Source organism: Lacerta agilis, chromosome 13 (genome assembly GCF_009819535.1).
Source record: "Lacerta agilis isolate rLacAgi1 chromosome 13, rLacAgi1.pri, whole genome shotgun sequence".
Classification (NCBI taxonomy): Eukaryota; Metazoa; Chordata; class Lepidosauria; order Squamata; family Lacertidae; genus Lacerta; species Lacerta agilis.
The window spans coordinates 14,252,058-14,276,756 of NC_046324.1; the positions used below are offsets into that span (position 1 = coordinate 14,252,058).

The 24,699-nt window shown below is 43.8% G+C and overlaps 1 protein-coding gene across 1 annotated transcript; it reads left to right on the plus strand.

Annotated features, from left to right (window-relative positions):
- The first annotated feature begins 378 nt into the window (after nucleotides 1–378).
- On the plus strand, nucleotides 379–9,010 carry RAMAC (RNA guanine-7 methyltransferase activating subunit). The gene is made up of 4 exons (XM_033167385.1): nucleotides 379–461; nucleotides 2,791–2,937; nucleotides 4,540–4,716; nucleotides 7,744–9,010. Exons 2-4 carry the CDS (start codon nucleotides 2,801–2,803, stop codon nucleotides 7,937–7,939), a joined length of 510 nt encoding a protein of 169 aa, XP_033023276.1. The 5' UTR covers nucleotides 379–461; nucleotides 2,791–2,800; the 3' UTR covers nucleotides 7,940–9,010.
- The last annotated feature ends 15,689 nt before the right edge of the window (nucleotides 9,011–24,699 follow it).

A 24,699-nucleotide genomic window follows, 5' to 3' on the forward strand; every position in this document is an offset into this window, starting at 1 on the left:
TATTTGCTGTTTTTCCGTGCTGAACCCTTGCCCTGAGTCGAGATTATTTCCCTCCCCGTCCCCTCAGCCAACAAGGTCGGTGTTCCACTGTGTGGGGCGGCGGCGGCGGCGGGCACACTTTTAGGGCAGAGCAATTCCCCTCGCCCCCGCACCGGCCTTCGCCGCCGCCTTGACTCGTGAGGTTTCCCTCGTCGTCAAAGTTGTGTATTTTATTTGGATGTTAATTGTGCGAGTCCGCGAAGGGACACGAATCAGGCCGAAAAACGAGAGAGAGAGCTCAGCCCCCTCAGGAGACTGAGAAGAGATGAGGCCCGCCTTTTCGATTTACCTCAGGCCAAGCAAGCCACGCCCACCGCTAGCGAGGCCAGCTCGGGGGGGGGCGGGGCAAGGCGCGGAACCGGAAGTTGGAGGCCGCCGGCGCGCGGAAGAAGAAACGGGATCTCCTCCTGCTGAAGCCTCAGGTGAGGGGCTGTGGGTCCTCCTCCTCCTTTCAGGGTCGGTCTGAGCGCGGTGCATCCCCTATTCTGAAGCCGTCGGGGGTTTGGACGGGGCTGTGCTCCTCAAGGCTTCATTTGAGCCCATATATTGCCACAGAGGGGCCAGCCCCTCAGCCGTGGGAAGGGGGACGAGAGCACCTCTGTGCATGTCCAGAGGGCCTGTGCAGCACATGCACGCGGTACTTTGCAGAGGGAGGGGGCGGGCGGGTAGAGATGGGGGGGGGAAACGAGGGGCTCCAGGAGGGTCGCTGCCATCCCCTCTCTCTGCTTACCCCCCCCCCCAACACACACACTGTGTCTCAGGACCTTTCAGGTTTTTGAGCAGAGGTTGGACGGCCACCTGCCCTGTATGATTTAGCTCAGGGGTCAGCAAACTATTTCAGCAGGGGGCCGGTCCACTGTCCCTCAGACCTTGTGGGGGGCCGGACTATATTTTGAAAAAAAGAAGAACTAATTCCTATGCCCCACAAATAACGCAGAGATGCATTTTAAATAAAAGCACACATTCTACTCATGTAAAAACACACTGATTCCCATACCATCCGCGGGCCGCATTTAGAAGGCAATTGGGCCGAATCCGGCCCCCAGGCCTTATTTTGGGGACCCGATTTAGCTGAAATTCCTGCATTGCAGGGAGTTACGATTTTGTGATCGCAACGAAACCGTCCCATATTGTATTCCGTTTGGTCTGCCTAGGCCTGTGTCGTTTGACACCCAGCTGTACTCTATAAGCCTTAAGAATCTTAGGTCTCAGACTCAATGCAAAGTCTTTTTAACTGGCGAGATTCTAGAGATTAAATTCTGACTTCAAAACTCAGCACTGTTGTTATTTATTACTTTTATATCCCGACTTTTTCTCCAGTGAGCTCGGGGTGCGGGTGTTCGTGCTTCTCTCTCATTTAACCCCCACAGCAACCCTGTGAGGTAGGTTGTTCTCCCACACAGTTCCATAGTTTAGTGCTCAGCCATCTCAGAAGCAGGTGGTTGAGCACTAATTATGGAGGAGTCTTGGAAGAGAGGGCTGTTGAAGGCTACTAGCCATGATTGCTATGCTATGCTTCTAGCTAGAGGCACAAATGCATCTGCATACCAGTTTCTGGAAACCACCAGAGAGGAGTGTGCTATTGTACTCAAATTCTTCTTGCTGGTTTCTCACAGGCACCTGGTTGTTCACTTTAAAAACAAGATGCTGAAATAGAAGGGTCAGCAGGCTCTCAGTATTTATTTAGTATATTTGTATCTTACTTCTTGACTGAAGTTTCCAAAGCAGCTAAGAGCATTGAATACTGTTCAAGTGTTCCAAGAGAACACTGTTGGAACACAATGTGAGACTTGATGGACATTTGACCTGATGCAGCAGTGTTCTTTTTCTTTTATTATATTCACTCTCATTCACATCCACCATTGTTTAAGAAAAGTGAGTATGGATCTCTCCCTCCCTCCTCCCACCCCACTTTTGACTCATCTTTATTTATTTGAGTTGAAGCAGGTTTTCTGATCCATCTGAGTTAAGTGCAACTGCGGAACCATATATTGCAGTTCACTGTTCAGATCAATTAAGGCAGAGATGTGTAGTAAAAGATTAGAATCCACATGTTATCTACAATCATGCATTGAGAAGATGGTGAAAAGGCCATTTTCTTCCCACGCTTTTAACCTTTCTGACAATATACCTCAAGAAGATTAAGGCATGTTGGGGCAACTAATCCCAGTAATGAGGGGAATGTACTCTGAATATATTTAGAGTCATTTTCCTGGAAACAGCTGGGATTTTACATTAGGTGGAGGATGAAAAAATCGCATATGTACTGAAGCAACCTGCACCATGTGCCTGCATAATACAGAACCCACAGAATACAAATGCCCAGTTAACAAAATATACAGGGATAGTTTTCCCCATTGTATAATTTTACATGGTACTTTGAGTGTGTGTGTGTGTTGGAGGGGAGCACTAAGAATCTTAATCCAAATTACTGAGAGACTGATATTTTAAATAAACTATTTGTGATAATAGCTATATAAAGGATAAATAGCAAACTTATTGGGTAGCAGTCAACTAAGTTTTACTCAGAGTAGACCAATGTCCATGATGAAAGCCCATTAATTTTAATAGCTCTACTTTGTGTAAAAATTTAGGTGAATAGCACCCATTGTTTGGAACAGAAAATTTAAGCTTTATGTTATATTGTTCATTCAGTTCTGTTGATCCACTTTGTTGACAGTTTCAACCCAATGATTTACACAAGTATTTGGTTTCCAAAGGTGGTCAAAATATTTTTTTCCATATTTGCAGAGATTATAGAATGGCTTCCACAATTGACATCCTTCAGAATTATAATAACCTGTTTGCTCATCGATACACTTCTGAAGACAAGGAGTATCAGAAATATGTCCAGCGCCCTGCAGACCCACCTCCCATCGTTGAAGACTGGGCAAACAGGTCTTTTGAAAACATTCCCTTACCAACACTTTGCTTGTTTGGTGGTTGTAGGAGTACGCTATGCAATAAGGAAGCACCATAAACCAAAGCAAAATGGCAAAAACCTAAATATAAGTAGGCCATTAATCTATTCGTTTAATTTTAATCCTGTGTCTACAGTTTTTTGGTGTCTCTCTTTTAACTGCAGAAATATGAATGATTAAGCACAGAACACGCAAGTCCCAGGCAAAGCAACATGCAACCTATTCAAATCTATAGAAGTGGATTTTGAGATATTAGCACAGTGAGAAACCGTAAAAGTTTTCTGTCCAGTTTGTGTTCTGTCCAGTGCTAGTGCTACCCTCAGTAGACCCATTTAAATTAATGGACCAAAGGAGCCTTGAGTCACTTCCACAACATACATTTAAAGTACTCTTATAGCACTTTAACTGCCATGGCTTCCCCCAGTGAATCCCGGGTTGTTCAGGGTGTTGGGAATTGTAGCTCTGTGAGGTGTCTCCTAATCACTCTCAAAGGCAATTAGTGGTCCAGGTTGAATATCTCCCTGCGTGATTAGTGTTCTAGCCTGTAACAAACCAGCCAGTGACGCTATAGACCACCTAAGTGCTCCCCTGGTTAACATCAACAGAGTGTGTGTTTCTTGTGATGGGAGGGATGTATCTTCTCAGAAGAGTTTAATGCACTGTGGATTCAATCTGTTTAACGCAACCTCTTTGATTTCACACAATCTTTCTAACACAGGGAAATATTGAGTATTCTAATCGCTATCCTGAGAATACATGTATTTCCTCTTTTATTTAGAAAATTTAGAAATGGCTTGATTAAAAAAAAAAAGATCTCCCAGGAGTTTGAATGGTGATTAATAAATAAATATGCATATATACCGTACTTGAGGGGCAAATCCTTCATTTTTAGTTCTTCCAGAAATTACCTAGTTTAATTTTTAGTTCTTCCAGAAATTACCCTGGAGTTTGGAATAACCTCAGGTTCCACAATGGAAGAAAAGCAGGATATAAATGTGAGGAAATTAAAATAAATCAGCAAACCTCCAGATCATACAGAGAAAACCTGAACAATGTGTGAACTAAATCAAGCTTAATGCAAGATATCCAGGAGTGATTAGTAGCTTCCCAGGGGTTTAATAAATCTCCCAAAAGAGAGATGGAACTGTTCACCCTGGAAAGTGATGCCTTTCTGAAATCATGTTCAGTCATCGTGAGCACTGTTGTCTTATCTTCAGCCATAGGGAGGTTGCCAAGCATCAGACAGGCCACAGTATGTAGTTGATGAGCTATATTCAACTTGATAGGGCAAAGGTTGAGTAGCTTTGATTCAGTTTGTCAGTGTCTGATTTTCTACAAATAGCTTGTATAGGTGGCTCGCCCACAATTGTGGAAATTCTTGTATGCATTGCTGAAAGCTGCAGATGGTTAACTGCATGACACTGCAATTACTGCCTCGATCATAGAAGAGCTGCTCTCAGTGTACCCTTGATGTAGGAAACAAAACCCTTTCTCACTTGCAAATCCAGTTTGTAAACAACTTTAATCCACAAACTTCCACAGATATGTAATTTAGGAGAGACTTTTTTTTAATTTCCAGAGAACCCACCGTGCCTTCTGTATCTGAGATACTTCAGAATTACGAAAAGATGTTTGCAAATCGATTTTCTTCAGAAGATGAAGAATATCAGAAATACGTCCAGCGTGCTGCAGATCTACCTCCTCTAGTAGAGGACTGGAGAAATAGATCAGGTGGCAACCAGCGATACAGAGAAAGGTATTGCTCTTATTTATTGGCCCTATAGAAATGTTAACCTGTCCAACTGATGCTCTCAGCAGCCACTATTTTTACTATAAGAAACTAAAGCACAAGAGAATGGCACCTAGCCTCCAACGCAAAACACAAAAGAGCAAGTTGGGGAAGGACAAAAGGAGAAATTGTGTGAATCAAATATGGTGAAGAGATCAAATTCAGTTCATGTACAATGATAAGCCACCCAGAGTGGCTGGGGCATGGGCAACCCAGTCAGATGGGCGGCATAACAACAACAATAACAAAAACAATAATAAATAATAATAATACCACCTCCCAGGTCCCTCAAAGGAAGTGTGATTGGGCACTACCACAATAACAACTCAATTGGTAATATTGATCCTTTTACATGAGCGTGACTTTGGATTTTTTTACAGTGATTTGATTGCTATGAGGAGAGGTCATTTCACCACACCATTGGGCATGCTGGCTAAGAGGCCAGATTCATGTGACAAGTTGTTCAATACTTTTTTGAGCCACTGAGGAAGACTTGTAGGGTAGAAACAAGTTTAGGTTTTGGTATATGCTATAATTTGCCACACAAGGTTTTTAACCACATATACGGACAGTTTATTTTAATGCGTTTTTGTGCTAAAGCGTTTGTGTTTTTCCTTCCTAAGATTTGAGTAGTAGCTGTTGACATAGGGCTGTACCCAATGCTAGTCCTACTCGGAGTAGGCATGTTGAAGTTAATCAGCATTACTGTCTTAGGTTCCTTACTTTCAAGGGGTCTGCTTTTGAGAAGGTCTAGCATTGGGTGCCGCCCATTGTGGAATTCAGCATCGCACTCTTCCAATATTCCTTCTGTATAAGCATGCCAGGTTGCCAGATGCAACAATGCCCCTTCTCCCCCACTCCATGGGCTTTTCTAGAGATTCTCCTGACCCCTTCCCCTCACTGAGCTAATGCGAGGTCATGCAGTCGAGGAAAGGGGGAAAGTCCTGCTGTGGGGCTTTCTCTGACTGGGCTGGTTAGGTGAACCCCACCCCTTGTTTTTACTTTTGCCCTTGCCCAGAATACTTTTACTATAAGGCAGTTATGCTGGTGATAGATCAGGATCCTACTTTATAGTCTCTGAAAACAAGACGATTTACCTTTTGGTAAACTGAGGACCATATAGTAAAAAGGTAAAGGACCCCTGGACGGTTAAATCCAGTCAAAGGCCACCATGGGGTGTGGCGCTCATCTTGCTTCAGGCCAAGGGACCCGGCGTTTGTCCACAGACAGCTTTATGGGTCATGTGGCCAGCAGGACTAAATTGCTTCTTGCCCAACGGAACACCGTGACGGAAATCAGAGTGCATGGAAACGCTGTTTATCTTCCTGCCTTTGATTGAACTTAACCATCCAGGGGTCCTTTACCTTACCTGGATCATATAGTATCCCTGATGGAGCCATCAGTTGCTGATGCTTTGGGTTAATTTCCTTTCTCTCTCCCCTCCCCCCTTTTCTCCAAGCCAGTAGCCACAGGGGTGGGGAATCTAGGCACTCTGCTTAAGCAACAGTGCCAGGAGTTTTAAATTCTGTGTGGAGCTGAATCAAAGTGCTGCTTATGCTAAAAGGAATGAACCGAAACTCTTGAAACAAATTGCACTTGGGACCAGTTGCTTCCTTGGGCATGAAGTGATTTCCCCACCCCCACCCCCCCCATGGCAAAGAAAAGAGACCCAGGCTTCACCTCCTCAGCCAAATAGCCTTTCTTCTGTGACATAATTAGCAGGAAAATGACTTTGCCAGTCAGCAGGCTAAATATTTATATTTATATTGGCCTTTTATTTTATAAAATAAAATTTATTTGCATTCTTAGATAACATATCTCACTGTGCGTGGCCTGATCTACGTTTCTTATGATTCTTTGTGGCTAATGTATACTTCAGCCCCACTACGAGACACTTGGGATTTTCTGCCTACTGAAAATATTCTGAGTCATATACTCCAGGCTGTACATACTGTGCTTCCTTAGTTTTAACTTAATCTTGGCTGCTGACACTAGGGAAACAAGAAAGGACATTGTGCATTAGATTTATTTGGTGCTTCTTGTGCTGCATTTCATAGTACTTAGGCCATGCGAGAGAGACGGTTTAGCTGTTGCTTGGATGTAACATTCTGAAATAAGAAACTTTAGCCTAGGGCTGTAGTCAAGTCCTACTCATAGTAGATCCACTAGCATGAATGGATATGACCATTGTAAATCTAATACTTTCACAGGGTCTACTCTGTAAGCCAACATCTGGAGAGCCAAAGGTTCCCCATCCCCATACAAAACAACAACAATAACGTATTACTTATACCCCACCCCTCTGGCCAGGCCTCCCCAGCCACTCCAACAGAATATTCCAACAGAATATTAAAAACACAATAAACATCAAACATTAAAAACTTTCCTAAGGGCTGTTTCAAATACAAAATCTGCAAATCAGGTAGAGTGTAAATATGCACATTTGAGAAATGAGAAAACTGGTTCTTTGTTTACAAGGAAAAGCCTCTTTTAACTCTGTGCATTTGGCAGAAGGCAATGAGTCAGATTAGATATTAAATCTAACATGCTTGTGTCCAGATTTTTTAAAATATTAACCAAGTGCTTTTGTAAGAGAAACTTAGTCTTTATACTTCAATTTTCAAATTGGATTTTTTTTTTAAGTGGCTGTATCCAATGTTCTCTGTTCACTTATCCCAAATACAAGTTTTAATATTTCGCAACAGAGGAATCCAGTGCAGTAGTTGCACTAGCAGAAACTTACTGTGCAATAGATTGCTGGTAACTTTGTCGCGCAAAAAGGTTGAGCAATCTTCTTACTCGTTCTCCTGTGAACAACTTTCTGCTGGCAGACAACATCTTGCCAGCAGAATCTGTATTGTGCTAACTGACGTGAACATACCACCATGTTGGATACAACCCAATATATTTTATCCACCCTACTGAGACAGTGTATGTCGATGCAATTTGAAAACAAATATTGTTAAAATGTATACCATTCACTTCCTTCCACAGATTCAGAGACAGCAGACAATTCAGAGGCAGAGGGGACAGATACGAACAGCAAGGAGGCTATAGATACGGTCAATGGCAAGAGAGAAACAACTATCAGCAGCACAGACAAGGACAGTCTTCCTACTCCTATCATGGGCGGCCATCCCACTATGGCTACAGTTCTTACTCCCAGGGGTCACAGTATGGCCATTACTAGTATTGTCACCAACCTGCCAGACATTGCTTTATTCCGTTTTACATTTTTTTAAGGAAAAATGGTGTTGTTGGTGCTTTAAAACAGATCTTGTTGATGTATTTTGGCAGTACTCATTTAACAAAGGAACCAGAGATAGGTTTGATAAATGAGCCTTTCGCCTGTGCATGCAGCCCTTTCTGTTCCTTTGTGTGAGCTGCAATTAAAACAGTAAGTCTAACCATAGTCACCCGAGCTGGGGAAATGCAGTTACCAGCTTCAAGACAAGACAAGGCCTTAAACTGCAGTATGAAGCTGGTTTAAGAACCTTGCTAGCTCCAAAGCTGGTAACCATAGTTTCCTGGTTTGGATGAAATAGGAAGCAGTTGGTTAATTAGGAAGTTTCTGGTTTAATTGCGGCTTCAGTGAAGGAGCTTAACGCGTGGGCAAAACCTTATTCACATCTCCGCTTCTTAAGTCAAAATACCATCATCCCAATATGGCCACTGTGAAACTGATGTACAAATGTTAAAAGGTGAACTTGTTACCTTACATTCCCTTTCCCCTTCAATGTATTGCCTGTACAAATATGTAATAATTTGGGGGTGAGGAGGGATTGCTTTGCATCAGAAGAATTTGGCAGCGACCCTTGGCAAAAAAGGGCTGTTCTTCCTGAAATTCTGACTCATATTATTTCATTGCAAATGGGTAGAAAAACGATTAACAATCACAATGCATCATGGTAGAGAAATGTGCAGGTTGCAGGGAGTGGGGTTGGCTGTTGATGATAAGCAGGTTTAGCAGTTTTAATTTTGATTACTCTGAAACTTTTTTTTAGCCCCTTTAGCATTGTTGGTTTAATTTTCTTTTTAACTCACTAATAACTGATGAGCAAAGATGTCAAAATAAGCAGTAAATGTAAAAGATGCAGTACTTGGGTTTGCTTGCTTTTTAGAAACTCCCCCACAAGATTCATCATGATTAAATGGTGACCTCTTGAGTATGTTTTTCCTGCCATTCATCTGATCATTTCTCATGTTAAATTGACTGTTGTGATTGTACACTGTGGAATAAAATCCAGTGGCTTAATGAAAATGGGAGATTCTGGATGTGCATGTGAATGTTTTGTTTCTAGGGCAGATGTGGGAAACCTCTGGCGCTCCTGATGTTGCCAAACTACAGCTCCTATAGCCATTGGCCATGCTAGCTGGGGGCTGAGGGGAGTTCTAGAGCAGCAACTTATGGAGAGCCAAGCACAGGAAACTATGAGTATTTATTGCATTTATACCCCACCTTTCCATTCAAGGAACTCAAAGTGGACTACGTAGTTCTCCCCCTCCTCATTTAATCCCCACAACTACTCTCTGAGGTAGGTTAGGCTAAGAGGCAGCGACTGGCCCAAGGTCATATATAATTTTCAGTGCAGAATTACAACATAAAATACAAATAAAATGAAACATTAATCAGAAAACCACTACAAAGAGAAAAGAAAAACATAAAAGAAAAACAACTACAACAAAACATAACCAAACACATATACATACATTTTGACTTCCTTCCATCCTTTGGCGACTTCCAATTTTTCTTTTTTGTTGTGTTTATATATATATGTGTATGTGTGTGTACATTTATTACTTCCGATTTTATGCCTTTGTTTCCTTTCCTCAAGACTACAAACTTCTTTCCTCACATATTGATATATTTATTCCAGAACAATGTTTTTTCATATACTCTTTGACACAGTGGCCCAAGGTCAGATATGTGACTCATGCACAAAGGCTCCTCTCAAGAATATGAGAAATCTACAAGAAAGTATCCCTTTGAGGAGAGGAGGGCAGCACTCCGGACAGAGGGCAAGTGTGCCTTCTGATGCAGATAACAACTTCCAGAGGAGTAGCTTTATTGCAGAGCCTTGCAGTACCTGAAAGCCTAACAGATTTATTGTGCCAATACCCTTTTCCACCCAGGAAGACTTGCGCCACAACAGATCTGTTAAATTTAAGGTGTCACAAGATTATGTTTGTTTATTTATTTTAGAACAGTTTGTTTCTGTTTGATTTTCCGAAATCCATTGTATGTCTTTCCGAAGTGAAACGAGGTCTGCGTTAGTTTTAAACCTTTTTAAGGGGTGGGGGGAAGTAGATGAAGGACACTTGGCCTCACTCCTCTCCATTCCAATTATGGTGGCTATTTAATTAAAATAGTGTCTTCTTCTTTACAGAAATAATCTGTGGTTGTCTTGGCAACCTTTCTTTGGCTCCTGGTAATCTTGCACGCAAGAAGAAGCGTGTACAATGTGCCACAGATTGCTTAACCTATTACCTCCTCAAGCGTTTTGGGGCACAGCCTTGCGTACGGGCCAAGGTGAAGTAGATTAAAATCTTGAAACTTGGGGGGTGGTGGCCTTAAGAATTATCCATGAAGCTTCCCATAAGGCCTAGCAGTGCTGTCTCAGGCCTAAGCGTGACGAAAGGTGGTGTCGAGGCTCACTTAAGGAGTTAAAACCGAAAGTGCCGAAGAGTAGGGGCTGGCAAACTTTTAAGGCCTTTGGCTTTTTGAGTGAGTGCTGTAGGTGTCACCCTGCCTGGTCGCTTCTCCCCCTATATATTCAGAAAGGGAGAGTGCAGACATTTCACTTTTCCAACGGAGCTGGGTTGGATTGAGTAGAATTAATAATGAGCCTTGAAAATTGTAGAAAACACTGCACTTTTCAAGCAGAAAAATGTCACCCTATTTGTGGGGGGGGGGGGTAGTGGCTCCCTGAATGCCAGGGAAGAAAAGGGCATTTAGAGAGTGGGAACACATGGACCCTTTCCCTTATTTCTTGTCCTTTTACAAGTCCCCACATCCCCTTCCACCCAGTTTTGACACTGGCACTCAGTCAGTAGAGCATGAGCCTCTCTATCTCAGGGCCGTGGGTTTGAGCCCCACATCAGGTGTTAAAGGGGGGTTGGGTGAGATAACCCTCATGGTCCCTTCCAACTTGTATGATTTGGTGATCCTGCAAAGTTGGTGGCCATCGTTGCCACTTGTGGGAGCTAATTCCATAGTTTAACTCTGCACTGTGTGAAGAAGGGCTTTCTTTTCGTGATATGAGAGACGAAGGGAGAATTCTCTTTGTTCACTTCCTCCATGCCACGCATAATTTTGTATACCTCCACCATGTCTCCCTGTCCTTGCCTTTTCTCTAAACTAAAAAGCTCTACCCCTTTGATCACTGGCTGGGGAAACCCAGCCAGATGGGCAGAGTATAAATAATAAAATTATTATTGTTATTATTTTGGTTGCCCTTTTCTGGAACTTTTCCAGCTCTACCTTATCCTTTTCGAGGTGAGGCTGTGGGAACCAGGCCATTATTGTAAACTCAAGCGAAGGAACCCGGCTGACAACAGATGAGTTACTTAAGTCGTGGGGGTGAGAGGCAGAAATCCTTCGGTTTTACCATTCAGCTGATAAGCTCCTCTTGCGAGAAGGAGGAGGCCATTTCATGCCATTTTCTTAAATGTTCCCCAGCAGGATGTGTAAACAGCTCAGGCAGCCCTGATATAAATACCAAGATGCCCTGCTGTGAAGCCACGTCATGAATGACAGGGGTACACCTCTGTATAAACAAAACAGAAATGAGAAATGGTAAAAGGATGACTAGAACTGAGCTTCAGCTGTTACTCGGGATTTTATTTTCCTTTCTTTTTTTAGCTAGGAACACGGGAAGCTGCCTTCTGCTGAGTCAGAACATCATCTAGCTCAGGCATGGCTGTACTTGGCTCTCCAGATGTTTTGGGACTACAATTCCCATCATCCCTGACCACTGGTCCTGTTAGCTAGGGATGATGGGAGTTGTAGTCCCAAAACATCTGGAGGGCCAAGTACGGCCATGCCTGAGCTAGCTGAATGTTGTCTCAATGGATCTTCAGAGGCTCTCCAGGGTGTCCGACAGTGGATATTCTCAGCCTTACCAGGAGAAGACAAGGTTTGAACCAGAGACCTTATACATGCAAAGCAGATGCTCTGCTGCTGAGCTACAAACCTTCCCTTGCAGCTGGAAGAGAGATGCAGAAGCTGAGAAAGTCTTCACTTGTTAAGAATTCACCCTTCCTTCCCCCCCCCCCATTCCCGCCCTGCCAACTGTCAGTATTAATAGTTTTCCTCGATTTGGATGATAATTGTTTCCAGGGAGGCTGCTGTGTTTGTATATGGCAGCAAAAACAAGAAAGAGGCTTCTGGCACTTTAATGACAGATAAAATTATGCCTTCAGCTTTCATGGACTAGAGTCTTGTCCACAGATGTATAAAGTGTTCTCCTGAATTGGCAGATTTTATACAGGGGTGCAGGTGGGAGTTGAACGCTGCAGCCTGCAAGGTCAAATGGCAACGAAGGCGAAAAGTGCAGGTCTTTACAGAGAATTGTCACAGACTGGACTTTTTGTATTGTGTTGCCATTTTGACCTCACAGTTTACAATACGCACCTCCTCTGTGTGGGGGGTGGTTGGTGGTATGTGTCTATATTATCTTCTATTATTATTATTATTATTATTATTATTATTATTATTATTATTATTATTATTATTATTATTATTATTATTTACATGCCTTTCACTCTAAGGTCCAAGGGTGGATTGCAGCATTAAAAGAACATTACAACACACCATTAAAAACAGGTTAAAACAATTATACAAATAAGGTGGGTCCTAAAAACTATATTTTTTATCTACATATATACATATACACACACACCATCTAGCTACCAACAGAGGATATCACTTCATGCATCTAGTGGTGGACTCTAGTCCATTAAAACTTTTGCCATGATAATATATATTTGAATAAATCGTGGAGTTCAAACATAGGAATCTGCCTTCAACTGAGTCAGGCTATTGGTCCATCTAGCTCAGTATTGTCTACACTGACTGGCAGCAGTTCTCTGGCATCTCAGACGGGGAATGTTCCCCAGGCCTGCCTGGAGATGCCAGGGATTGTACCCAGGTCCTTTTGTGTACAAAGCAGTTGTTCTACCACTGAGCTATGGCGCTTCATTCCTGCTGGTCACATAAACCTGCTGGTTTGAGGAGGCGACGCTTGCTCTCTTTTCACCTGACTAAACAAACTCAACTCTTTGAGCATCCCTAGTGCGAAGAAGCCGCTTGTCTCATGTCAGCCTCCTCTGGGGCAAGCACAACCTCTGCTTACCTAAGAGTTGGCAGTCCCCAAGCTATATGGAAGCCATAAATGGCGCCAAGGCAACAAAGCACACTGATAAATGCTGTGTTTGCAGAATGAATTCATCACCATGATAATTAGCAGAGCCGCCCTCCATCCATCATCCCTGATCATTAGCCATGCTGACTAGGGCTGGTGAGAGTTGGGAGGCAACACCTTGAATACTCTAGAGGCCACATTCACACTACAGTGGTACCTTGGTAGTCAAATGGCTTGGATCCCGAATAAATCGGCTCCTGAACGACGCAAACCCGGAAGTGAGTGTTCTGGTTTGCGAACGTTTTTCAGAAGCTGAACGTCTGACGTGGCTTCCACGGCTTCCAATTGAGTGCAGGAAGCTCCTGCAGCCAATCGGAAGCCGTGTCTTGGTTTTTGAACCGTTTTGGGAGTCAAACAGACTCTGGGAACGGATTAAGTTCCAGTTATACCACAGTTATGGCTTCACCCAAAGAATTCCGGGAACTGTAGTTTGTTAAGAGTGCTGAAAGTTGTTAGGAGGCCCCATTCTCTTCCCAGAGCTACAATTTCCAAAAGCCCTGTGAAGAATTGAAAACTGTAGCTCTGAGGTCTCCTCACAACTCTCAGCACCCTTAACAAACTACGGTTCCCAGAATTCTTTGGCGGCAAGCTGTAACTGTGCTTGAATATGCAAAGGAGTGCAATATGGTAAAGTTGATGGGCCGGGTTGACATGGGGCATTTGGCACACACACTTAGGAAAAGAGTGATGCATTTTTCAGGAAAGACAAGTATTTGCCTGAAGATTTCTGGAAATGATGGTCCCAGCATCTGCAGCCCTCTTGAGCTCAAGCTGTGATCTCAATAATTAGTAAATTCTTGCAGTTTTATCATTGCTGTCAGGGTCATGAACTTCAAGTGCATAAGGATAGTTATCACAAGGCTATGAAGAAAGATATCCTGTTCACCTTCCTCCGGGCCAATCTTATCTATTTGTCAAGGGGGGGGGGAATATGTAGATAAACATGTCTTGAAGGTCATCCAGTTATACTTGTCAAATTAATAACACGTTGCTGCTATCTGTCAAAAGATTTCTTACAGCCTGTAACAGGAGATTATTTATTGTTTTATTCTTGGTTATCTGAAATCCTTTTAAATGAAGGATGAACTTGCTCATTGCTTTTTCTGTAATATGTTCCAGAGATTCTAAACCTTGGATAGACGGGGGTATTATAGGTGGAGTGAACAGCTGTTCAACATGTCCTAGCAGTATTCCAGTATTACATTTTGCACCCCACCTTTCCTCCAAGGAGCTCAAAGTGATGGAGGTAGTCCCCCCCCCCCGCTGTATCCCCTCACAACAACCATGCGAGGTAGGTTAGGGCAAGAGTTTGAGACTGCCCCAAGGTCACCCAGCTAAGGTCACATGGCTAAGCAGGGATTTGAAGCCCAGTCTCACAGGGCCTGATCCAACAACTTGCATCATGAAAATAGTAAAAATAAATAATGAATAAAGCAAGGAATTGCTTCAAAAGCGAAAGAGAGATTATTAAGGGCATGTGTAGCTTTGCCTTCTTCTAAATGCGGTGGTGGCGCTATGGGTTAAACCACAGAGCCCAGGGCTTGCCGATCAGAAAGTCGGTGGTTCGAATCCCCGTGGTGGGGTGAGCTCCCGTTGTTCGGTCCCTGCTCCTGCCAACCTAGCAGTTCGAAAGCAGGTCAAAGTGCAAGTAGATAAATAGGTACTGCTCTGGCGGGAAGATAAACGGCGTTTCCGTGCACTGCTCTGGTTCGCCAGAAGCAGCTTAGTCATGCTGGCCACATGACCCGGAAGTTGTACACCAGCTCCCTCGGCCTATAGAGAGAGATGAGCGTTGCAACCCCAGAGTCGTCCGCGACTGGACCTAATGGTCAGGGGTCCCTTTACCTTTTTAGATTTACTCAGTGCAAGGGATTATATCGACTGCCCTAAGAGGTAGGCACAGAGAAATAGCGACTGGCCCTGGTGCACTTCGTGGCTGAGAAGCCGAATTTGAGCCCTGGTCTCTTCAACCACCCAGTTCTGTCCAATAGCCTTAACACTGTGCTGCTTCGTTCTTAGTGAAAGACTTTGAAATGGGAAAAATGGAAAATCCTGTGTGCTCTCTCTCTCTTTTTAAAGAATATAAATACAGGGGCTAGGGACCAGGGTGGGGGCGTTGAGACAAAGTCCTGGAGTTGGACTTGTCTACTGTCTATAATTATATGCAAATCAGTGCTAAAATAGGATAATCACACAGAGCACACTTGCACGAGCTGTTTTCTGGACGTCAGTGCCAGTTTGAAGTCCCCAGCTCTAACCTGCCTTGGCTGAGTTCAAGAAGCATATTGTTGCAGCCTTGGCTTCCTGCAGAAATCAGCCATTACTCTCTGACCCTCTGCTTGCTGGTTTTTCTCCAGCTTCTCGCCCGCATAACCACAAACTCTGCCCTGAAACTCCTGCTTTGTCCTACTAACTTTCTAAGAGAGGGAGGAGGGGCCCCACCCATTTGTCACCTAGCAGAGAACCCCCTATCCTCTGTTCTCTTAACCAGGGGCGTAGCAAGGTAAATTGGTACCCGGGGGCAAAAAATTTTTTGTCACCCCCCCCCCAGGCATGGAAAGGTCAGGTGGTACCTGGTGCGGAAAATTTCTTGTCAACCCCCCCCCATTGAATCCCCCCCGCAAAAATTGTTTTACGTTATTTCATATTTTCTTACAAAGGAATAATAACAAGTAATAATAATAATAATAACTTTTATTCATATCCCGCCCTCCCCAGCCGAAGTCAGGCTCAGGGTGGCTAACATCAGATACATAACATTGGTATAAAATCAAACAATAATTAAATTACCTCCTAAAAACATCTCAAAATCAAATTAAAGTCTAATTAGGTGGCTTTCCACAGGGTTAGGGTTGGGAACAGTAAGTGTTCTCTGAACTGAAATTTCAGCCTTCATGACATAGGAAAACAGCCAAGTGAACAGCTATTTTGGTGGAGGAGGGTCAAGATATTAACCGATATGCATGAAATTTCATATATAGCTATATAATCCCTAGTATAGTAAGATAAGACCTTCGGAGCAGGCATTTAAAAAAAAAATCAAAAAAATGTTCCTTGATAATTTGTCACCCCCTCCATTATGGAACCCAGGGCGGCCCGCCCCTCTCACCCCCCCCTTGCTACGCCCCTGCTCTTAACAACCCATTACCTTTCCTCCCTCCCCCAGGTAACCAACTCGCGAGGAAGCAAGCCTGGCAGTGGTGGCTGGTGCCCATTGGGAATGGAAGGGCACCAGCTTGTCCTGTTTTACGCAAGGAAGCAGGGAGGTGGGGGGCTGGCTGAGAGCAAACAGGTTGGTGAGGCAGCACCATATTTGCCCCAATGGTCCAGCCTCCGGTGCATCTTGGTTAAGGTAGGGGGTGGGGGGAGAGAATATAATTTTAACAAAATTAAAGGTGAATTGGCTCCGGGAGATAGAGAAGAAGAAAGTGTTGCAATGAAGGAAGGGGACCCTTTTCTTTCCCCGTTTCTAGGAACAACATGCAAGAGTGCATTTTAATAAGCTTTCCCGCAAGCCAAGAAAGTGGCATGAACAATAAGGCAGATGAAATCAAACGAAGGCAAAAATGAAACCCAATCTCAAAGCCCAAACGAGTGACGAGAGTTGGAAGCAAGAAGAACTGGCGTCGTTTCCCCCCCGCTTGGCACAAAACCCAGTCCAGATTGCATGTGTTTGTCATGAATGTTCTTGGGAAGACCAGAGATTTCTCAGTCTCTTTTCATAACTCTGGAATCAAAGCTGCTCTTCAAAGCACAGTACCACCACTAATAATTGTGATAACGTACACTTTTACATTGGAGGTCTCAACTGTTTCATACAGACTACAGTAGCAAGCTTTATAATAGCATAATGTTTCCAAGTGTCTAGTATTTTATTGTGCCTGTATTCTCCAACATGCTCTGGGCACAATAATAGTGCATCAGTAGTTGATTTATTCTGCTTTGTTAAGCTGTTCTGCAACACACTGGTGTGGTACAGTGGTTAGAGTTTTGAGTTAGGACCTGGGAGACCAGGGTTCAAATTCCCGCTCAGGCATGAAGCCCACAACCATGGGTCAGTCACTATCTCTCAGCCTAACCTATCAACCACAAAGGGTTGTCGTGAGGATAAAATAGGGAAGGAGAGAACCATGCATGCCCTTTTGAAGACCTGGGAGGAAATGTGTAATAATAATAATAATAATAATAATAATAATAATAATAATAATAATAAAACACAAATGTTTTCCCAATGCTACCACAGTACTGCTGTCTAGGAGGGCTGTAGCACAATAAAAGCGGGACGGTAAAAAAATATCCCTGAACATTTGTGGCATGAAAAGTTATGCAATTTCATCAAGAAGCTGCAGAATAATACACACTGTGGCCGGCTTGAAAACATTGCTGGTTCAAATAATATTGAAAGCAGGATCACATACCTCGATGCCACTACAAGCATAAAATAATTAAGAATGCACAGTGCGCCAGGAGGCACCCTTAATTTTTCAGCTCACGATTTGAGTCAGGGATCCCCTGGATCACAATGGCTCACAGTTGTAGCCGCCATGCTCACTGGAGCCCTATTCTCCTTGTCACCATCTTAGTCCTACATTTCTATTTATCTTGTCCAAAGCACAGCCACGTGGGGCCATATCCCCATGATACACCTGTGCCTGCTTTGTTGCTAGGATGGAAACTCTGTGGGGGAGATGGGAATGATGGGAATAAACTCTTCTTCCCCAAGGGAAAATCTCTCATAAACATCCTGATGTAATAATAGCCTCTGGGGAACACCTGTACTCTAGTTATCAAAATAGATTGGGAAAGTTGTGGTTGTTTGAAGGCACAAATCGAATCACCTGCGCAGGAAACATTGCCACACAGGAATTTCCAAGCACCTCATGTAAATTATTACGCAAGACTTTTCTTTATGGGACAGCTACATTTGCTAGGGCTCTGCACCACATCTGGATGAGATCCAAGACAAACTGGGTCAAGATGGCCAGAGATAAAAAAAAAAAATGTTGAAATATACATTTATAAAGAAACCAGAAGCATTTCTGCTTGGAATTGTAGGAAAAGAGATTAATAGACAAGATAAAAAAATTGTTCCTATATGCAAGGACGGCAGCAAGAATGTTATTGGCACAGAAATGGAAGCAAGAATTACTGACGATTGAAGAATGGCAGATGAAGTTAATGGACTATGCCGAATTGGATAAGATGACAGGAAGAATTCGAAACCAGCGGGACCAGGAATTCCTGAAGGATTGGATTAAATTTGAGAAATATTTGAAAGACAATTGTAAACAACAAGTTACGCTAATAGGTTCACAAGAAGTTTTGTAAGGTTAATTTTAGGAAATATTACGGAGATAATTTTGGAAGGTAATAATTAATCATTGTGATAAAAAGTAATAGTGAAATTGGAAATACAAGAAGAAATTAGGAAATTTGAAAATCTTGAGAAGTGGTTGATGGAAGTCAAAAATATGTATAAGAGATGAATATTATTGGATGTTTAAAATGTATGTAAAATTTAATAAAAAATTATTTTTTTAAAAAAAGATGGGTTGAGATAGCCACAAATGGCTTTGGGTCAGATGGCAACTGAGGGCAAGGAGAGGCAGGAATCATCAAAGGCAAGACCAACCTGGCTGCCAACTGTATCTCCCCTGGAGAAGATAAAAGGCAATGCCGCCATTACTCTCCTTCACGTCTGATATCCCATTCCTGAAACAGCACTCACTATAATCAGTGCCTCCATCATGCAACAGCTGTTCAGCAGATGCACTGATCCTGCACGGTGCAGGTTGCTCCTTCACAAGCTGGAAGGAGCACCCTGCATAATTGACCCCTGAAACTGTCATGCGCTAGGAAGCTGCAATCAGGTCTGTGTGAATTTGTGATTCTGCAGAAGCATGTGGCGGGGGGGGGGGGGGAATAAGCACTACATGTAGTATTGGGCATAGAATTCAGATTCTTGAGAATCCTTTCCTTTCCTAGCCCCTAGGAGAGCAAAGATACACAGTACTTGAAAATGCGATTTGAAAGCATTGCCTGCTGAAATCTTGGAAGCCAGAGGGGTTGCTGAATAAAATTAAAAGTGATTAGGGTTGACCTTCAGTGCCCTGCACAGCTCATTGCTTCTTCCCATCAGAGGCAGCAATGCTTCTAACTATACCAGTTGCTGAGAATCGCAAGAGTGGACAGCGCTCTTGTGTTTGCGTGCTTCCCATGGGTTGACCACTTTTTAAAATCCATCCTGGGACCTTAGGGTGAAGGGTGGATAATTATCATAATTAACAAAAATGATGCTAAATGCTTAATTAGAAAGCGCAAATTGGCACGCTCAAGATGTGAATAAGCGCCTATACAGCTCCGACCACCGCTTTAGAGGGCTGCCCTCATTTTAGGCATTAAAATTTGGCTTTCCAGTATTAATGATAAAATGCCCTCCTCTTTATAGCAGCCTCCCCCACTGACCCCCTAAAATCTGTCATCATCCTGCCTCCTCTTGAACAGAATAAATGCTTATGGAGGTAGTATGATTATCCAAGAGAAGATGACGGCAGGTAACTCTTCTGATGGGGTTACCAATTTAGCACAATGGGAATTTTGCCACACTTTGCATTTACATTTAGCTGAAGACACCTCCACCTCCACCCCCACTTTGCCACTTTGTTTGGCTCGTATGGCAGAGAGACTCTGCCAGCATCTCACAGTAATGACAGGGTGTTAGTTTTGCCTCACTGCAAAAGATAAGTGTCCCCCACACACATTGTGGTGGGAATGATCAGAACTTGGCAAAGACCAAGAGATTTTGATGAATCAAATAGATTTAATTAGATTTTGGGAGGTGTGTGTGCATGTGGGAAGGTTGCAGGAGGTGGAATTATTTTGTATGGGCTCCCTTTAATTTCATCAGATGTGGCCAATTTTCTTCTATTCCTAAAAAAGTCGAGGTTGTCTAAGACGATGATTCACATGACTATTTTAGCAGGGACAGAAGATGCTGGTTCCTCAGGCAGAAATGCAAGCTTTCTTCGTTCAAGTTCATTTGATAGCTCAATCGGACCTCAGCATCTCAGCTTTGTGGTGGTTCTGGTCCTACTTGGATGGTCATTTATGGAAAGCAGTGCTTGAGGAATGTCATTTGGCCCTGTGGAGCCTTCAATGTGGGGTTCCTCAGGTTCAAATTTATCCCTCATGCTGTTTAACATCTACATGAAACCACTGAGTGGGGTCATCTGGAGTTTCTGAGTATGTTGTCTTCAAAATGCTGATGACACACAGCTCTACTTCTCCTTTACATCTGCAGGTGTGGCATGGGATGTACTGGATCATTGCCTCACCTCTATAATGGACTGGATGAGAGGCAACAAACTGAAGATCAATTCAGAAAAGATGGAGGCACTTTTAGTAGGTGGTTCCCTAGACTGGATGGGTGGGAGGTTGCCTGCTCTTACACTCCTTCTGAAGAAGTATGTTTGTAGCTTACAAGAACTTAAGGCTCAGGTGGCCTCAGTGGCTTTGTTGCACCCCCATGTGGACAGGGATAGCCTAACTTCTGTCATCTAAATTTTGGTAACCTCTAGGTTAGATTACTGCAGCACATTATACGTGGGACTGTCTCTGAAGATGGTTTGGAAACTTCAGCTGGTGCAGAATTCAGTGGCCAGGTTTCTCACTGGGTCAAGATAGCTTGAGCACATAACACCAATCTTGGCTCAACTACACTGACTGCCAATTAGTTTCTGGGCCCAATTCAAAGTGCTGGTACTGACCTGTAAAGCTTTAAATGGCTCAGGACTGTAATACCTCAAGGACCGCCTCTGCCCATATGAACTCACCCAGACTCTGTGATCATCAACTGAGACCCCTCCATGGGAGGTCTGGTGGGTGGCAAACAAGAATGGACTTTTTTCTGTAGTGGCTCCTAGTTTGTGGAACATTCTCCCTAGGGAGACTCACCTGGCACCTTCCTTACTTACAAAAACATTCCTCTTCAATCAGGCCTTTGGCTGATTAAGCAATCTATTGCTTTTTAAATGTGTTGGAGTGGTTTTTGATTCGTTCTGTTACCATGTTATATGCTCTGTGTTTTCATGCTGTTGTTTCATGTTGTAAATGGCCCTGTGATCTTCAGACGAAAGGCAGTCTATAAATTTCTAGTATGGTGGCAGCTCTTTGGAAACTTGAAAGATGGACTTATTGCACTTGCAGAGAAGAGCCAGCATCTTAACCTGAAACTGGGGAATGTAGGAAGTCAGAACACTGGGCAATTAGCTCTGTATTGTCTCTACTGGAAGACAATCTCCAGGATTTCAGGCGGGGGGCAATTCTAGCCCTACATATAGTTTCCAGGGATTGAGCCTGGAGTCCTGCATATATAGCATGGGATCTGCCTACTGAGCCTTCCCCACTGCTGATTCTATTTTTTATTTTATTTTCCACCTTATTCTCCTGCCTGCACTCTCAGCTCAGGAAGCTTTCCAAAAGGCGCAGATGTCTCTTAGCTGTCCAGAAGGGATTAGCCGCTTAAGTTCCCCAATATACTCTAATAGGATCTTCCATCCCACAAACTGTCTGTCCATATGTACGAAAGCCTTAAGGTCTTAACAAAAATTGTGGGTTGTGTGTGTGGTGTTTTTTTTTTTGTTAAGTTGAAATGTGGTGTTTTGATCAGGATGTTCTGCCCTTTAGGGAAGGGAAAAAAGAAACTCAACACACCAGTGATATCCACTCATCAGCTATTCCTTGGGGTGATTTGCAGGGCATTTTTGAGAGCTGGTTGTGGTCACTCCTCTTCAGAAATGAAGGTTGGGGAATGGGGGAAGAGAAATGTACAAAAGCAATCTGCTAGATGTTCCTACGAATATCTGGATGTACGAGTCTGCTGAAAACCAACATTATCCCCATCACAGATCCTTCCTTTCCTGTTCTGACACAAGTGCTTGAGCTGAAAGCCAGCTGCCAGGAGGCATTTCAATGTGCTCTCATCATGCACTTTGCAAAACATCCCTTTGGTAGAACACAGACACGGTGACATGTAGCAAATGCTACAAAAATTACTTCCAAAAAGCCAAACCGGATTGCTAAGAGCTCAATGAGACAGGAGCTATGGAGGAATCCGCAGAGCCTAATTTAAATGAAGCATGTCGTTATATTCATTTTATTTTTTGGAGGTGGGGGGAAGAGGCATGGATAAATCCACATATCTTGCTGCTCCAGATATCTGTCACCGTGTGGGACCTAAAACAAGTTGTTGGCTCTTCTCATCAGGATTAAGAAATGTAACCTATGAAGGACATGCCCTACTTCAGTGGGAGATATTCTGGGCGGGAATCGGGAGGGACCATTTTCAGTTGAGGTTAAGGCAGTCACTCCTAAACTGTGTGCCACGAGAAACAGATTTGATTTTTAAACATTCAATTCCGAAAGCCCAAAGCAGCTGCCTACTGTATCTTCATATGAGTCACTGCTCTGGGCTTTAATCCTTTCAACCAGCCATTGCTGGGGGCAGGTAATTCTCCTCTTATCAGGTGTGCTTGGATCATCCAATCATTCCAGAAGAAAAGGTGTAGCTGAATGGTCAGACCTCAGAGCACTGGCCAGCTGGGCTCCTCCCTGTGTGGGCGGGCAGGCAGCTCAAAATGGCCCCTCTTTGCTGCGGTGGCGATGAGGACTGGGCTGATGCCCACCCAGTGCGCACACACCCATGCGCTCTCCCCGGCAAGCAGCAACTGATGCTACGCCACTGCCTCGAATGTTGCCCTTAGAGATTACCACCTATTCAGCCTACTCTCAAGGCATCCCACCCAGCTGCATCGTGCTTGATATTATCAGGTATAAACAAAAGTTGAGACAGAACTGCCTAGTTAGGTGCTGCTACGTGCCTACGGTTGCATATCTAGATGGATTAAAAGGCACACCCAAATTAACTCGTAGCGCTGAACAAAGCAGCTACGTGAAGCTGAATATTGTCAGCTAGGAAGGCCAAGTGTCCTACTTTACAGAGGATATGAAGATCTGCTTGGTCCAAGTCCTGTTTGCTTATTTCAGAGTCTTTAATACCACACACTTCCTTCTGACGGGAGGTAAAGGATGGAATTCAACGTAGCACTAGGAGATTGCGCCATCAAATGATCTCTCCTCTCCTCTCCCTGCATGCTGTTCTGGTGGTTCTTCCCATTCCCCCTTCCCAGCCATTTTCTTGGGGTGCCGGGAACAGGGGCAGGAAAGCCCCATTGTGCTAAGCCAGACTTACGCTGGCTCCACTAGTGTAGCTATTTCATAGAATCTGGCCTAAAGAACCATAAAAAATGAGTGAGATGGCCTTGTTGTTGCCCATCAGTGGTTACAGTAGCATCTTCGGAATAAAGGAACCTGCAAATCAGACCATTAGTCCATCTTCAGCATTGTCTATATTGACTGCCAGCAGCTCTGCAAAGTTGTAGGTGGGGTTCACTTCCAGTCCTACCTGAAGATGCCGGGGACTGAAGCTTGGAACTTCTGGGTGTAAATAGGTGCTTGACTCCCACTGAGCTGTGGGCCTTCCACTGAGACAGCACACTGAGCAAGGACACTGGCTACAGTCTTCTCCACTATGGTGAAGTGTCTTTCTATTAAAATTATCACTATTTCAGAAGTTGCTTCTATGCACATTGGTTTGCACAGCATACACGATTTCAGTGCAAATCTGTGTCCACTTCTGTCCTCTCTTTTTGCAGTTTGTAAGTGGCCACCATTAGAGGGACACGGGTGCCGCTGTGGTCTAAACCACAGAGCCTAGGGCTTGCCGATCAGAAGGTCGGCGGTTCGAATCCTTGCGACGGGGTGAGCTCCCGTTGTTCAGTCCCACCTCCTGCCCACCTATCAGTTCGAAAGCACGTCAAAGTGCAAGTAGATAAATAGGTACCGCTCTGGTGGGAAGATAAACGGCGTTTCTGTGCGCTGCTCTGGTTCGCCAGAAGTGGCTTAGTCATGCTGGCCACATGACCCAAAAGCTGTCTGTGGACAAACGCCGGCTCCCTCGGCCTATAGAGCGAGATGAGCGCGCAACCCCAGAGTCGTCTGCAACTGGACCTAACGGTCAGGGGTACCTTTACCTTTACTTTAAGTGGCCACCATATTCTTACCTCCAGTGATAGAAGTTCCATTCATATTTGGGTCATTACAGCCAGCCAGCCAGCCAGCTTAGTTTCCAGAGAGGCTTTTGCCTGTTAAGAAAATATCTATTTACATAAGCATGTTTTATTTGTGGCCACTGCCTTTGTTGTGATTTAAATGTGTAGGTATGGTTTTATGCGACATTGGGATTTTGAATTGTTGTAAGCAGTCCCAGTCATGCATAGGCACTGGGAGGATAGAAATCTCTAAACAAACAAACAAACAAACACACCGGTAAATTAATAAATACATCCAGAGCAAGGAATGCGATAGCAATAAATTGCCCTCAAATGCAAGAAATAATAGTGCGTCATAATTTCTATGCAAAATTGAGAAGGATTTGCAAACAGTATATCATCTTGTCTTTCCAAAAGCC

Bases quoted from the DNA above. Each gene is read 5' to 3' on its own strand.
- RAMAC (XM_033167385.1), top strand. From the start codon at position 2,801: ATGGCTTCCACAATTGACATCCTTCAGAATTATAATAACCTGTTTGCT. The intron at 2,938-4,539 runs GTCTTTTGAAAA...TTTAATTTCCAG, and splicing joins GTTGAAGACTGGGCAAACAG to AGAACCCACCGTGCCTTCTG. The intron at 4,717-7,743 runs GTATTGCTCTTA...TTCCTTCCACAG, and splicing joins AACCAGCGATACAGAGAAAG to ATTCAGAGACAGCAGACAAT.